Genomic DNA, 16,432 nt, shown 5'->3' with positions numbered 1-16,432 from the left:
ACCACTGTATACACCCACTTCACGTTCAAACACACTCTTGAGAAACTGGACTCAAACAATGATAGTTTGATAGCGGGTTGACAAGTCGCACACTGATACAGTTGCCTTTTTGTCCTATTACTTTGAGAACAGACTGAAAGGTTGTGGTGGCTCACAATAGGCATTCATGTTATCTCTGGAGCTGCAGTGCTTTCTAAGGCCACGCTTGGGCTTATCCATTGCTGTCTTCTTCCTCTTCTCCATCTTTCTCACACCGCTGTATTGATCTGTGTCGACTTCTTCATGCCTCCATTCACAGAATATACCAGACTCTGCCTGCCTGTTCCAGCCACCCCACTGGTATTCATTATTGGGTAGATTTGCAGCAAGCAGGATGGGGAAAAGCAAAAAAAGAAGATGAGAGACAGATAAAGCATGAAGGAATGTGTGTCGGCACAGCTGAGGTGATAATTGCATATGTAGCAGGTATGGAGCTATATGATTATTGCTGACAACTACTAACCTGACATTATCAGAAATTTAAAACGCATGTAGAGTTGTACATTTGTACCTCTTCTTTACTTTTATCCCCGGAAACCTTCCACAGAACTTTCTTTTTAGCATTACAGTGGGAAAACCCTCCTGAGATATAAACCTACAACACCACCTCTGCCGACTAAAGCAGACTGACTGATGTTGAACTTGAGAAGTCTGTCCCTGAGTACATTATGGGCTTTGATCGGGCGTACAGGATGCTGTAAGTACCATTTGTACAAGCAGGGGAGCTCAAATTTGACTTTGATATTGTGTACTTGTCTGCGGTAATTAATGACAAGCACTCATAGCTCTTGATTAATCACGACTCGTTTAAATGAACAGGATATGGGTCCTGCTCAGCCAGTTACTCCCATTTACCTTGACTTGTTGCTCTCATTTTACACACTTAATTACCACAACTGCTCCCTTTTAGCCTCTTAAGGGCCCAGTGTAGAAAATGAGTCACTTGCTGGGCCTTTATTGTGATTATTTATGCCAGAGGCATGAAACAAACTAAAGACCTTTAAGGGTATTAAACCGTGAAACCCATTCACATTTAAATCACAGGGAATCATGGTCAAACGTTTAAATGGGGACACTGAACTTTAGGTTGTTCTCATTTGTTTCTCTCTGGAAAAGCATGCTTTTTCATGCATTTTTTACTCTTCACAAGTACTACTTGTAGGATATCAGAGACTGAATCAGACAATGCTAAGATGCATCAGAACATTGAAACCTGAGGAGCTGGAATGCAGAGAGGCCTTAAGGAAACAGCACGTCGTAAACCTAGTTTGAAGCAAGCAATCTAACCAGCGAACCTCTGTCACCAAACAGCTTGCAACACTGAGACAAACGAACACTTATTGATAATTCCAATTCAAGAAGGAGACTGTCAAATTTGTTGCAAATAATCAAGACTGATGGTCAAAGAGATGGCCATCACGTGTTCCACGATTGAATTCACAAGCTTCCTTAGACTGACTTCTCCCCCACATAGAAGACAGTCCAAACCAACATTCCTTTGTCTAAAGAACATGCCGTCGTTCTCCATAGAACTGCATAAAGACTTTCATTTTCAATGTTTAATGAAACTAATAAAAAAATGAAAAAAAAAAAAAATTCTATGCATAACTGCATAATGTGTATGTAACCCATTTGAACATTCGATTATCCTTGTTTTAATCACTCAATATGTCTTGCTTTTAATAAGTATTGAATAGCTCGAGCCTTAAAGAGAAATATTGCATATTTAGTATGTATGAGCTTGAAAATCCATGCTTTAAATGTTTCTTCCAATCAATTCTTTGTCAAATGCATCATAGTCTTGTTATAGAAACCATGTTCAAAAGGTATACTTTGCAAGAGTCTGTAAAGTTCGGACCTCTGACTGAACGGATAACAAGTTGATTTATGATTTGGTGGAGGAACAGAGCAACACCCCAAGCAAGGACAGTATCTAATTGGTCAAGACGTCCAGAGGGGACGGTCTGGAAGCCGAGTTTAAAAACTCAGGACATCGTAAAATTCGCTCTCTTAGCTCTCTTAGCTCTCATGTCACTCTCACTCTGGTCGCGCTCGTCCCTCTTCTTCTCTTTTGCCACCGCGTGCTGCTCTTTGAGCGTGCTCTGGCCCACATGCCATAATGAGAAGGAAAACAACTTAGTCTCATTACATCCTTTTATTTTATTCTTTTACTTTAGTTTCTTTTCTTTCCGTGGAGTTTCGTGTTCTAGTGTAAGTTTGCTACAAAGTCCAGCTCCGACTGCACTCGCTTCAAGTTTCGACTAGACTCCAACTCCGCGTCCTCAGCCAACGCCCAAGTCACTTCAAAGACTACTGAACTCTCAACCAATCAGCAACTTCGGGGAACCCCCTGTCTGCAACACAGGCAATGCACGCAAGCAAGTACACCTCCAGATTCAAACTGAATCAGGTGCATTTAATATAAATTTTAGCCTCATTGAGAAACTCAAAGCGAGGGTTAAATAAGTGATTGATGGTTGTTCAGGTCTATGCAATAGCACATATTGCTGTAAACTTGGGATTTCACATTTCCATTCTCTTAAACTCATCCTTTCCTTACTTTCTCTCTTTCTGCAACGTGTGAATGTGTGAATGTGTGAATGCTTGTGTTCATGTGTTAGATTAGTTTATGTCTTAGGTTTATATAAATAAAATCTGATTTATATTGAAAAGAGAAGTATCTTGTGTTTTCTGCTCACAAGTTAATGTCTTAATCTGTCGATTTTGTTACTGTGCTGTTTAATAGTGTTTTCACTATATTTTGGATGTTAATATCCAGTGCAGAGTTTGTTATACGGCTCGTTCAGTGAATCGCCGTAACACTGATTCTGTTCAAATCCCTATAAAATCATAAATGATTCCCTTTGAGCTAAATTAAACTATTGCTTTAAATTACATATTAATATTATAAAATGTATTACCCCTACATACTTCTAATCCTTTATGGGGTAAATTATTCCACTTTAATTATTAGGGATGAACACTGGTGTATGGGTATCATTTCAGTGTTAATTTATTATTGACCCATATGGATGGATATATATTAATTGATGTTGGATATTTAGTACTTATTTACAGATTTATTTATTTTTTCCAGTTTTTCATTTAGGTTTGCATTTTCTGTCATCTAAGACATGCTTTTATTATTTTAAACATTTCTTTTTAGAAAAAAATGATAATTTAATCGCCGTTTTAAATGCAATCTTTAGCAGATCTCAAAATGAATATCCGTTATTAATGCTGTACATTATAATGGTGTAATACCTAAATTTACATGCATGCTTTTAAAATGATGGTCCTTTATTTGTATTTGTAATCTACTGTAGAGTTTTTAAAGCTGCAATCCGTAAATTTTGGTTAAAAATGATCCGAAATCAATATTTGAGCAAGTACATAATCAGCCAGTGTTCAAAACTAATGCCTTACTTTAGCCCGATTCACAAGGGTAAGTTTATAATACTGTTTTCTAATTTGAGTGGTACGGGTAGGTTTTCGCGGGAAATCCGAGCATGGCACTACGTCACATCTGTAAACATAAAGAAGTTGTCCCAGCTACTAGGCTATCACATGTCCGGATCCTGCAGGTGGCGGATCGTTTAGCCTTTTCTCACGGCAGCTAGAATAATTAAATGTATAATTTTGATGGCAGATTTTAATCGATAAAGGATTATGTGTTTATGAAACACATATGAATGAAATTAAATTGTATTCCAGTTTTGAATATGCATTTGATTACAGATAACCTGGAATTACACAAGATTTGTATTTTAAAGAAAACCAGTTCGAAGGGAGCATAGTTTGCTTTTTGGGTTAAAAGAATTTCTTAATATGAAATTGACAATTAGATATTAAACTGCACAGAAATTGTCACGCAATGCTGATGTTGTTAACATTAATAATTTGAGAATAAAGTATAACAATAATAATAATTTACATGGTTTGATGTGATATGAGCTAACCGATCTTTAGATTAAACCACCATTGATAGCGCGATTTATTGTAATGATTTTTTCCTCAGTTAGTCAGAACAAACGTGGCAGACTTGTTACTTACTTGTTCAGATGGCAATATACGGTGAAAATTATTATTTGGGTCATAAAATTTCAAGACGTATGCTAGAATTTGTGATTGCGAAGTACAGTAAATATCCACACTGATGCAGTGACTGACAGCTACACATTCACCTTAAAACATTAGATTTATCTGCGCTGAAGCCTGCCAGAGCACATCCCACACAGGGAAGATCCGCAAGAAACTGCAATTTCAGGTTTTCAAACCTGAAGATGGCGACAAAGAGGCAAAACTTATGGACTGCAGCTTTAAAGGTGTCATAGAATGAAAAACTGTATTTACCTTGGCATAGTTGAATAATAAATAGTTCTGTACATGGAAATGACATACAGTGAGCCCCAAACACCATTGTTTCCTCCTCCTTATGTAAATCTCGTGAATAAAAAAGACCACTGAAAAATAGGCGAATCAGACTGTGGCATAACAGTCGGGATCACTAATAGTGCTCCCTGATGCCCGCATTTTATATACAGTATAATTACCTGACGATATAACTGCGAGAGAAAGTATTGAAATATATATTTTCCCTGTGTTCCCTTCCTCCTATGTGAGAAATGAGCTGCAATGAGCCGCACTGTGTAACAGCCAATCAGAGCAGAGCTCAACATCGAGCCGCACTGTGAAACAGCCAATCAGAGCAGTGCTCAACATTATTATTCATGACCCTTTCAAATAAGCCAATAACAGACCATTTCATTCTAGGGAGAAATCCTAGGGTTGTGAATGCACATGTAAAACCAATTTTTGCCCTTACCTAAGCCACATAACTTCTATGTAGATATCAGAGAACAATTTAAAATATTGTATCAATGCATTCTATGGCACCTTTAATATAAGCCATTTATCGGTTCTCGGTTACCATTGCATCATGGGTGCGAGTTTTGCATTGCAAGTACTACTCAGATTGTCTTCTAAGTAGTCCAAAAATCTTGTTTAATATTGTATTTGAGTGTGTGATAAAAAAAATGTCTACTTATAGAAAATCTGCTCATAAAATATAAACATCAGAATCAGTTATCCTTTCATAAGTGCATGTGTGTATACATACGTAACCATATTCTGGGGTCAAATTTGTACCCAGAAGGGAGCGAAACCTGACAAAAGCATCTTTTGGGGATATTCGGGGATGTCCTCCTTTGTAAAAACTATTGGTCAACTAATACATTAGCCGATATTTGCCATTTTTTAATTATCGTCATCGCCCAATGTGTTTTTCTATTTGGCTGATGTGTTGCAAGCAGGACTTTTATTTTGACAGCTCTAAGATGATTTTCTTTAATTGTAAAAATGCTGCAAATTTTCTGTTAAGGGTTAGGTAACAGTATTTCTAACTAGCTGTACATAAAAACAAAGTCTATGTAATGTCTCCATTTAAATAGCTGAGTAAAAGTGTGTGCGCATGAGTGCGTGTATGCTCTAGTTGCCACTCTGGGCGTGTTTTGTTCTTCATGTTTGTCAGAGCTGTTTGTGCTGAGTAGATGGCTGCGCTCAGAGCAGTTCCTCCCTATTGGACGATATCCAGACTCTCTTCCTGCCCACAGCTTTACTGCATGGTCCCTCACTGTCCCTGACTGCACTCTGCCTACACCTCCTCCTCCTCTCTTTTCTTTATGTCTCTCCTAATAAATCCTAATTGTTCTTGGTATCACAACCTCTCTCTATTGAAATGGTTTGGAGATCAGGGTCTGGCTGTGGGTTCCTGTCAGCTCATCACAGCCATGTGCTGCTGATTCCACAGAGCCATCAAGGCTGTTTGGCTGCTACTGGATTTCATTTGTAAGAGTAAGGTGGTATCTCTGCCACAAGGGCGAGGAGGGAACGAAATAGAAAGCAGGATCTTTTGATCATATTCTCAGAGGAAATCTCTGATTCTGGGTGTCCTTGCATTCTCAGTTTCCCCTTTCTTCATCTCTCACTGTGTTCACTGCAAAACACAAGATACATTTACTTAAAGCAAAACTATGTATTGTTATATTTAATATATTAAGCCTGGTTTTCAAAGGTTTATTTTATTTTATATTTTATTTTTATTTTAACCATTACTTAATTCTGTTATATGTATGCTTGTAAAAAAGAAATGTCTTGTTTTGAGAAGATATGTCTAGAATTAAGTTTGTTTTTGGTATCGCATTGCACACAGTAGTTTTTATTTTTTTGTTTTATTTTATTTTATTTTAACTATAATTACATTTTGTTAGATATATGCTAAAAAAAGAAATGCCTAGGGCAACAAAAACTTAATGCAACCTATATTCTCTGAGGCACATCGTAATATCTTTCATCTGTTCTGCTTCTCAAGTAAATATATCTTGTTTTAGGGCTATTTTAGTGGAAAACAAGACCAGAATAATGATTAGGAAAATATTTTTTGCAGTGTGCTTTGAGAAACAGGTTTACAGTTGAATGAATGGTGAGCTATTTTCAAATGGATTATCCTCGGTATCTTGCAATCTCACGAGGATCAGTGCAATCTTGAACAGCAGCTCTGCTTTGCAACATAAAAGTCAAACTAGTGCAGATGTATTTGCCCTTGCTTTTAGGAGTGTTTCATGCAAGGTCCCCCATGCACGCAGGATTTGGAGAAATATTCCTGGTTCTGTGGCTGCAGCATCCATAAAGTCCTTAGAATACTACTAGATTGTTTTTGCTTCTTATATTCACTTTAAACAAAAAAAAGAAAAAGTTCCTGTTGTTCACTTTCTCCCCTGTTTGTGGCCCTCGACACTTTCATATCTCAAAGAGTGGGTAATTTTAGATCCAGTGCAGTGCTGCATCATTCTCCCCTGTGTCGTTTGGGTCTATGGAAACGCTATGGATCAGGTACGACGGGGAAGATAAATAGAGCAGCACCTCTTCAGAATACTTCAAGCTGGAGGCCCAATGAACCATGCGGCTTTGTAATTATAATGAAAAATAAAAATGATGGGTGATTTAGGACTGCCATGTGTGCTGGGTGGAGACTCAGCCTCCCATTAAAGGCAGCGTGGCCCCATATAGGCAGTCTAGCGAAGGGGTGCCAGCCAAAACCGGAATGATAATGAGGACATTGGCTCGCTTCAGAGAATTGGGGTGTAATTGAGTTAATGAATGAATTCTGTTGCATCTCTGATTGAGCGCATGTCCCTTCGCCACTTCTTTTAAGGTGTTTTGACTGTTTTGTGTGTGTGTGTGTGTGTGTGTCGACGAGCTCACTTCCGCATTCTCCTCCACCTGACATTGAGCCTTAAAGAAATAGTTCATGCAAGAATTTAAATGGTCATAATTTACTCTCCCTTATATGTCTTCCTTTGTGTCTCCCCTGTATGACTTGATTTCTTCTGTGGAACACAAAAAGGGAATTTTTTTATCATTTCCTGATTACTTTTCTTAATATGAAAGTGAATAGGTTCTGGGAATGTCTTGCTTCAAAATGACAAAAATGGCACAAAAATAAACAAAATAAGGGGGCAAAAACTGCCTATACAGTTGAATTAAATCTATTACAAATGTTGAAATGATAAAACCAATGAAAAGTATTATCTCTGTTTCAGTGATTATAAGGAGAGTTTTTTTGAGAGAGTGCATAACTCATGCAAGACTGAAGTCACAGGCCGTTTCAGTGATGGAGAACGTTCTTTTCTCACTTTCTGTGTATAATTTATTAGTAGTTTGAATAACCGTTTTGGTAAAAATCAATTAACCAATTAATACATTGTTCTTGGCTTGTTTTCTCTGTTTATCCTATAAGAATGATGTTCCATTTCCCCAAACACAAAAACATATGTTATGTATTTTATTAATAATCATTACTACAGTGTAAAAAATACTCAAAGTTGCCTATACAAAAGTAAAAAAAATAGCCCTGGAAATGAGTTTCAGGGGACATATATTGCAGAATCTACCGTCCTCATGTGACCTTTGTTTGTTTATGTATTATTCCAGGTCTTCTGTGGCCATATAAAAGTGATTTTGTACACAATTAGGATTTATTAGGAACAAGCAAAATTTGAAATGTTAAATGGAACATTTTATGCACAAATCTGCACATTCAAACTGTTGCAGTAAGTCATGAGATATGCAAGAACCAATGGAGATTGACGTCACTGCCAAAACTGGTACGCATTTTGAAGTGCCATATTTCAATATGTGCAAAAGCAAATCAAATTTGACAGCTATGAGTTTAAAGGGATAGTTCACCCAAAAAATGAAAATTCTGTCATTAATTACTCATGTCGTTCCAAACCTGTAAGACCTTCGTTCACATCTTCGGAACACAAATTAAGATATTTTTGATGAAATCTGATAGCTTTCTGACCTTGCATAGACAGCAACGTAACTACCCCATTCAAGGCCCAGAAACGTAATAAGGACATTGTTAAAACAGTCCATGTGACATCAGAGGTTCAACTGTAATTTTATGAAGCTACGAGAATACTCTTACAGTCTCCACTGCACATTCACGAGAATACCACGACATATACATTTGTTTTGTTTTTTCTTTGCGCACAAAAAGTATTCTTGTAGCTTCATAAAATTTTTGGTTGAACTAACCCTTTAAGTGAATATCTAATAAAATTTTGGTCTGTTCCTCACACAAACTGTGTAGTTTCAGAAGACATGAAATCTAATACATTGGTGATACTTTCATGGTGCTTTTTGTTAATTTGGGAGCTTAACAGTCTATTGTCTTTGAAATGACTTGAGAGTAAGTAAATGACAGAAATTTATTTTATGGGTGAACTATCCCTGTAAGGCTTCATGGTTGCTCTTTCATGTCATTGGATCTTCTGCTGCACATAGTTTGCTTAAAGGCTTAGTATAACTCTCAGTGTGTTTCTCTTACAGATTGGTCAGTGGCATTCAGAGCTGGGACTGTCCATGGAGAGGAAGCTTCCATCACTTAACGTGACAGACACACTATTCAACACCACTCTCACCATAACTACCATCCTGGTAAGTCCTATCTTCTACTCTGGTCCAGGTTCCTCAGTAGAGGACACACCCTAACGATTCAACCAAGAGATTTACACACACACCCTGGAAAGGATATATAATAGCTCCTTTTTGAAGGAGTCTCTTTTTAGCTTCCAGAAATTGTCTGTCTAGTCTCTGATCACCTCAGGGTTCAGCACTGATCTAAATAAAGACTCTTCTCCTCTGAGATGAGTGGAAGCTAACAAGTATGTGTGTGATAGCATTTCCTGAAGCAGCAACCACCAATTGAAGATATAATCCGCTAGGCTGTTATCTAGGGGCAATTTTCTCATCTTCTCATACACTGTATTGTGATGAGAAAAAAGAGGCTCTCCGCAGCCTTAGGCTGGATGTCGCATATCTGGTTGGGTCATCCCGCACTAGAAAAGAGAGGGGGAATAAAGAGACTGCGAATGAAGAGGGGCCATGCAAGGTGAATGAAGTGCTCGAAAGCCAATAAATAGCTGGTTTAAAGCAGCCTTGTTGAGGACAGATGGAGAAATCTTCTTCAGTTCAATTTACACCTGATGAATGATATGATAAGCATGAAGAACTGCTGAAAAGACAAGCATAGTCATGCTGTTTACCAGCAAAACTTACCGCTGGTCGACCAGCATGATTTAAGCTCAATCAACAGCATTTGTAGCATAATGACTACAAGGGGAGTAAATGTGCCCAATTTTTGGAGAATGTAGAAGCAGAAATGTGAAGGTTGTAATTTTATAAAAGCATTTACATTTTTTGAGTATTATTTTTGTAGTTGCTTTGAGTCGTAAAGTTCTCATTTTCATGGTTGTTTGGGTTTTAGAATTTTTTTTTTTTCATGGCAACAAAGTAGTAAAATTAGCTATAACTGAACAGAAAGTGTTTTTTTTTTTTTTACAGTTAACAACATGTTGTGGCTATACTATTGAAACTGTGAGTATTTTAACATTTACAGATTGGCCCCATTCACATCTATTGTTAGTAATTGCAAAGTAAACATTGCCTGTAAATAAAAAAAATATATATTGTTTTTTAAAGAAAAAAAGAGAGAAGATTTGAGCTTATAGTCACCATGATATCAAAATGGACAATACTTATTTATAATGGAAACATTGCAGTGTTTATTATAAATTATTTATCCATGCTCATGATTTTTTAATTATATGCCCAAGTAATCAAAAACCGCAATCCTTCCCTCTCTCAGTGACATTGATCCAACAATCCAATCTATTCTTAATGAATAAAATCAAGTCCCAACCCACCTTTTTTCTTGTTCGAGAAGCTGTTTCACTCGGATATATATACGTTACAATAAGGAAGAAAAGATGATCACAGTTTCATGGCAACTGGAAGTTTGATTTAACCCAGAACAATCCTTCGTTAAAGTTTGTTGAAGAGCCTGATGGGAACATCAGCACACCAGTCTCCAACACAACATATTACTGGTGTTTTCACCAGGTTTATGAAAACAAACTGCTGTGCGGTACTGTAAGTGAAATAGAGATAATTATGTTGTCTCACTAAAGAACGAGTGGAATACAGGTGGAATGATTAGTTCCTCTCAGATCTTTTATTTTTAATGTGCTTGATTATGTTGCATCTGGGAGAACGGGGGAGAAGTTTGCACCGCGTGTTTATTCCACTTTAAAGATATACGAAGACTTTGGCCGCATTAAAGAGCCACCTTAGAGCAATTTCAGCTCTATCATGGCCCATTCATCACAGGCTGATTGCAAAGTCTGCTTTATCTCGTTGAAAACATGCTGCAGAGCTGAGCACCTGTGGACCACTCCACCAGCGTTTTCATTACTGCTGTGAGCTTTTGTCATCGCTGGAGCTACAACACACACACAAACACACAGATTGAATTTTACCCTGGTGATATGGGCTAGATCTAACATTTTTGTAAGGATAGACAGTATGTTAGTGCTGGTTTGGCTTGTAGTGGTAAAGCTGTCTAAACTGTACAAACTGTTCTGCGGGGTTTTGTAGCTGCTCTTGATGCCTTTGGCATTATATCATGTGCAGAAGGAGCCGGAGCTTCAGTGCTTTGATTGAGAACACAAATAGCTCATGTTTGTTTGTAACATTTTTTTTTTATATACTCTGCTTTTCATAACCCAGCCTTTGATTGAAAAAAAAAACTGTGTTACTCTGCCATTGATAGACTGGTGGCAATTGGCAGACTTGGTGAAGACATAATATCCAATTTAATATATTATATAATATTAGCTCACTTACCTCACGTATTAGAAGAACAACTCAGAACAATATTACTCCTGTAATACTCATTAATATTGCTGAATAATTTCTGACCTTTATATGGTAATAATTATTTTAGCTGTGAGGAATAATTTGTGATTAAATGGGTCATGAATTATTTTATAAAGTTTCCTGAAGTCCACTTATAATGTTTTGTAGGATTATTAAAAACTGCTGTAATTTAGAAATAGATTTTCCACGCTGATTTCAGCCCTCTGGTTTCCTTTCCTTTAAGGCTTACACGTGGGACTCTTTTGAAAACTTAATTATACTTTATATAAAACTATATTTATCACACTCCTTTTTTGCAGAGAGAATTTCATTGAGGACATGTTTAGTGCTAACTTGTAGAAATTTAGTGTGTTACAATTGAACACAGTCTCCCCTGTAATCATTACTGCTTCAAAATCTTTGGTGTTAAGTCAAGCAGTGGGCATTGGGGCCAGAGCTGAATTCACAGTTATGCCACTTCGGCGTGTGGTAACGCAACTGCTTCTTTTTGCAAACCTCCTGCCAATCAACTCAACCAGGCACTCATGAGTTTTTGGGCTTACTCTGTTTGACACAGTTAATGCCTGATTTGCATAATTCCCTTAGTGATTCAAATACTAAAACAACACAGACAGCGTGTGCAAATACAAGATGCTGTTGTTTTATTCGTGTTTAATAGTTTTTCAACCTTTCTGTGCTGTCATTTGATTCGGTTTGATATGCTTTCCCTTCAACAGCTGCTTGCTTTCTCAGATAAAGCCGTTGTCAAGACCTTTTTTTTTTTTTAAGCTCAAATACATAGTTTTTCCCGTGAAACTGAGTTCACTTTCCGTTCACTCCATAAAATCTCCTTTCTGTGATGCTATCAGCATTTTTAAAAACGCCATATCATGAATTGAATGACTGAGAAAAGTCGAGTAATCTTTCCCGGCCAGAATTGTCTCTGAGAATCCATCTTAAAAAAAAGAAAAGGCAAAGTGTTATTAATCTGTATGGGTGCAATGGCAGAAGACAATAATGTGACATGGAGTGGAGACTGAATTACTGCATCTACTCAAAAGAAAGTCCTCACTGAATTCACGCTCACGGCAATCAATGATGGCGATAAAGTGCTCTTTCTGAAAACATTGAGAAGTACGATTGAAGAAACAATTTCATGTTGAAACCTCAGGCTCACCATCTTCAGTGGACAGACCACTTTTATTGTGTTCAAAAAGAGGCAGATAGCCTTTATTCGCAGAGCAATTGGAAATGTTCATAAATATAAAATGTGAGGCACTATCTTCATGTAATGTGTCGCCTCTGTGACCAATTTCTGTTTCTCAGACCGCTAGAAGAGCTGGTTCTGTCTGGACTATCTTCAGTGCCATTCACCCTCTGTAAGCCATAAAAAAAATCAAAAATCAAAAAAAATCAAGGGAGGCATAAATAAAGAGGGTGTAGTGGACCAGTCAGTTACCAAACTCACTCAGGTTTTTTGAGAACGTCTGAGAAATGCTAACACACAAATCCAATTTTTCTTCACCTTCTGAACAAAAAGCTTTGAGATTTGATTTGAAGTAAGATTGACTTTAATGTGTTTGTTTTTCAAACGCACCAAACCAGACTGCCGCCATGCTATATTTGTAAAATGGATTTCATCAGCTGACAGCCTTCCAAGAAAACAAATAGAATCTGCTGCAGATCCCAGACTGGTGAGGAATGTTGCATTTGGCAGACATGACACTCAAAGTGCCCTTAATCTCACTGTCTGCGCTATTAAATGGAAAGTTTCTTTCTCTGATGTGACCCGCAAATGTTATGGAACCATTCAAGCTCGGAAGAGAGGATTGCTTGGCCTGATAACAGCATTCACTCAGTTGATTGATGCCCGAGCTCCATTCCTGAGATTGATGGCGATACGCCAGGACCGGTCCTGTGTGTTCACAGTTAACCTCGCTCCTCTTCCTCAATTGCTTCCTCCCTCTTTTCATAGGCTTTGCTAAGAATGGATTATTATATGTAAATATGTGGTTGCTCCATTTTCTGGCACTCGATCATCAATCAAACTAGAGGCTAGCTGAGAAAAGGAGTTGTTTTGTCAGTTTTATTTAGTGATAATTTTTTGTTTCTGTAACATTATGTGATATGTAATTTCAAAGGTTAAGAAGTTAGCTTGCTAACCGAAGATTAACTGAAAACAATGAAAGCAGAGATGTTTTATTTGGTTATTTTTAGCTTTACTGATGTTAAGTTAAATATGGTAAAGTTATATGTAATTTAAAAGGTTCAGCGAGGCTAAGTTGTTATTGCTAACAACTGAAAACAGGCTGGTTAAATTTTTGTAGCTTCTGTAGCTTTTTAGCTTCCACTTGAAATGTAATCTACAAGGCTAAAGCTAAGCTATAGCTTGTTAACGGAGTGTTAACTGAAAACACACAAAAATGTTTAACTTCAATTTTATAGCTTCTGTAATATGTGATAAGTAATTTCTAAGCTGTAAAGTCTAAGATGTTAGCTTGCTAACCAAGTACTGACAACAAAAGAATGGAAAATGTTTAATTTGACCATTTTTGGTAAAATGCTGTGATTGGAATCGACTGGTGCCAGAGCTCAATTTCTGATATTGATGGCGAAAAGCCTGGTCCTGTGTTTTCAGGGCCCTTAAGAAAATTAACCAGGGTTTTTTGGAGAATTACCATTTGTATAACCACAGTTTTACTTAGTGCATCAAAACCATGGTTAATTTGCCGTTACCATAGCTAAACTAGTAACCATGTTTGTTTGTTTTTTTGTTGTTGTTGTTTTGGGGTTTTTTGTAGTAAATCCATGGGTAATTTCCATAAGGGAGTTTACTTCCCTCCTCTTCCTCAATTCCTCTTCCTCTGTCTTTTCATAGATTCTGCTTATAATGGATTATTAAGTATGAATGTGTAATCATTCCCTTTTCTTTGGCTTAATCATCAATCAGACCAGAGGCTAGCTGGCCATTATGGGCACCACGTAATGACCCGAAGCCATCGATGACTTCTCTCACCCAGTGCGTAGACCTATTAATTGAATCCAGAAGGTTTGTTTATTAGCTTTCCTCCTTTCTTTGAAACCGTCTGTCTAATATGCAACTGGTCCATGAAATGCTACTCTTTAATAAGCCTAGTTGAGAGAAAGTGTCCGGCTGCAATACTTGAGTGCCTCCAGCAGGCTGTAAGCGATGCAAATTTGCATTTATATTGTGCTTTTCTGCATAACCACCGCACCAGTGTCAGTCCGGGGCATGACGGTAACATGAGTTAATGAACAAAATGGAAGGATTTGCATTTATAGAGTGTTAGACTCTGAGCCAAAGCGGCTCCTCTTTGTGCCATGGCAATATGGGATTTCGCTGTTTGCTTCGACAGGTCCAAGGTGCTCACATCCATCTGCAAAGACATCATGCGGCTTTTATGGACATACAAATGAGGTGAAAGGACAGTTACCGTGTTATTTGGATGCATATGAGCGGCTCGTATTAATAGAGTTCAGGTTTATTTGAAGTGTCAGAACATGTCCATTGACGTTCCCCCTTGTCTGACAGGCCGCAAGACCCAGCTGCTGCTGTACTCAGGCCAGCTGGAGCATGGCCACTGGGCACATCAAAAATCAGGGATGCAGGACCAGACAAGCAGGTAGAAAAAAAAGAAGAAAAAAGTGTTGCCATGGCGATGCGAAAGACTGAAAAGTCTCCTCAGCTCTTCAGATTGCCACTCAAAGCATCGGAGTGGAGCGAGTCAGATTTACTGGTGAAAATGAAACACTCTCTCCAGTCAACCAGTCTGCGCTAAACAAATCTTAAGTACCACAGACCTATTTTAGTGTCTGTCTTACCGCAACACATCAGACAAAGTGATTTTTACATTTTTTTGCAGTTAAAACAAAAAGTGGTTTTGAAAAGCTTAATATGGCTGCTTTCATTCTGTAGTGCCTGTTTATGTCCAAGGTGGCAATGTTCTGTTCAATTTATGCAAAGTGTTTAATTTATGACAGCAACATTCTCCACTATCGTGCATACTAGAAATATCCCAATGTATAACGGTGGGCACAGCCAGTGTTTATTGAAAGATGGCGGGATGAAATTTTTTACGAAGCCTTTATTTTGACCACAGATTGCCTAATAAATCTATTCGGTCTTTGGGCAGCATGAGAAAACAAACCGTAAATTAAGAACTTGGTCTTTTGGTGGGCTCACGTTAGTCACAGAGCCTTATGTGTCCAAACTTTTGTTATGCTTACATCCTCGTATTTTTATGCAAACTTATATTGTGTTAAAATATTGTGTTAAAAACCTCTGGATTGAAATGTCAAGAAGTGCGTAAAATCATAAAATGTATATAAAAGATGTGTTCAACTGAGGCAAATCATTATTTTTATCCAATAAGGAGACGTGTGCATAAACTACAATGGAAACACACATACAGAATAAATTCCTTAATACATAACAAAAAACTCTTGCCTCAGCAGATCATTGAGTGGATAACTGGACTAACCAGTGGACCAGTCTCATTGCACAACATCTCAAATGTTGGTTTAGTCATTCTGAAATGCCTGAGCCAAAGTCTGTCATCAAAATGGTTTGGTATAATTACATCTCAGAACTGTCTCACACGATTGCGGTCCCAAACTAGTGATCGACCGATATTGATTTTTTATAACCGATACCGATACCAATTATTTGCATGTCTATGTGCCCGATAACCGATATGCAGAACCGATATTTATTTACTGTTATAAAGTAAATAAATGACTGTGTGAAGTAAGTCCATACTTCACTTTGGTTTTTCCTCCTTTCAGTCATCTTAACAAAAAATGTTTTGAGAATTAGCAGTCTTTCACGCAGGGCTCTAGACTCATTCTTCCCACTGATCTCACTTTTGCGCACGAGCACATAATTTGGTTGCAATTTGTTTGTTTTTTTTGCTACAACATTTGATTAATCAATGCATGCTGATGAACTTTTATCATAGTTTATAGTTATATGGTAACGAAAGTTTTCAACATTCAACTCGTTCTTTTTCATCTGTATTATTTGTGATTTAAATTTTGTGAACAGGAATTTCTTTTTTCGTGCGCTTTTTACTTTCAAATTTGCGATCTTGGTGTCACATTTTACAAGAAA

At 37.5% G+C, this 16,432-nt stretch overlaps 1 protein-coding gene across 2 annotated transcripts in view; it reads left to right on the top strand.

Annotated features, from left to right (window-relative positions):
• LOC306853984 (glutamate receptor ionotropic, kainate 4-like) overlaps positions 1 to 16,432 on the top strand; it is a gene marked incomplete at its 5' end in the record, with an annotated part of 197,932 nt that overhangs the window by 147,511 nt on the left and 33,989 nt on the right. For both annotated transcript variants that reach the window (XM_079391731.1, XM_079391732.1), the window contains one exon: positions 8,935 to 9,042. In XM_079391731.1, coding sequence (XP_079247857.1) covers positions 8,935 to 9,042 — 108 coding nt within the window. The remainder of the gene's footprint in view (positions 1 to 8,934; positions 9,043 to 16,432) is intronic.

Source organism: Barbus barbus (assembly GCF_936440315.1).
Source record: "Barbus barbus genome assembly, chromosome: 34".
In the NCBI taxonomy this organism is placed as follows: Eukaryota; Metazoa; Chordata; class Actinopteri; order Cypriniformes; family Cyprinidae; genus Barbus; species Barbus barbus.
The sequence above is the reverse complement of the archived record's forward strand: the minus strand, read 5'-3'. Positions and strand labels throughout refer to the sequence as shown.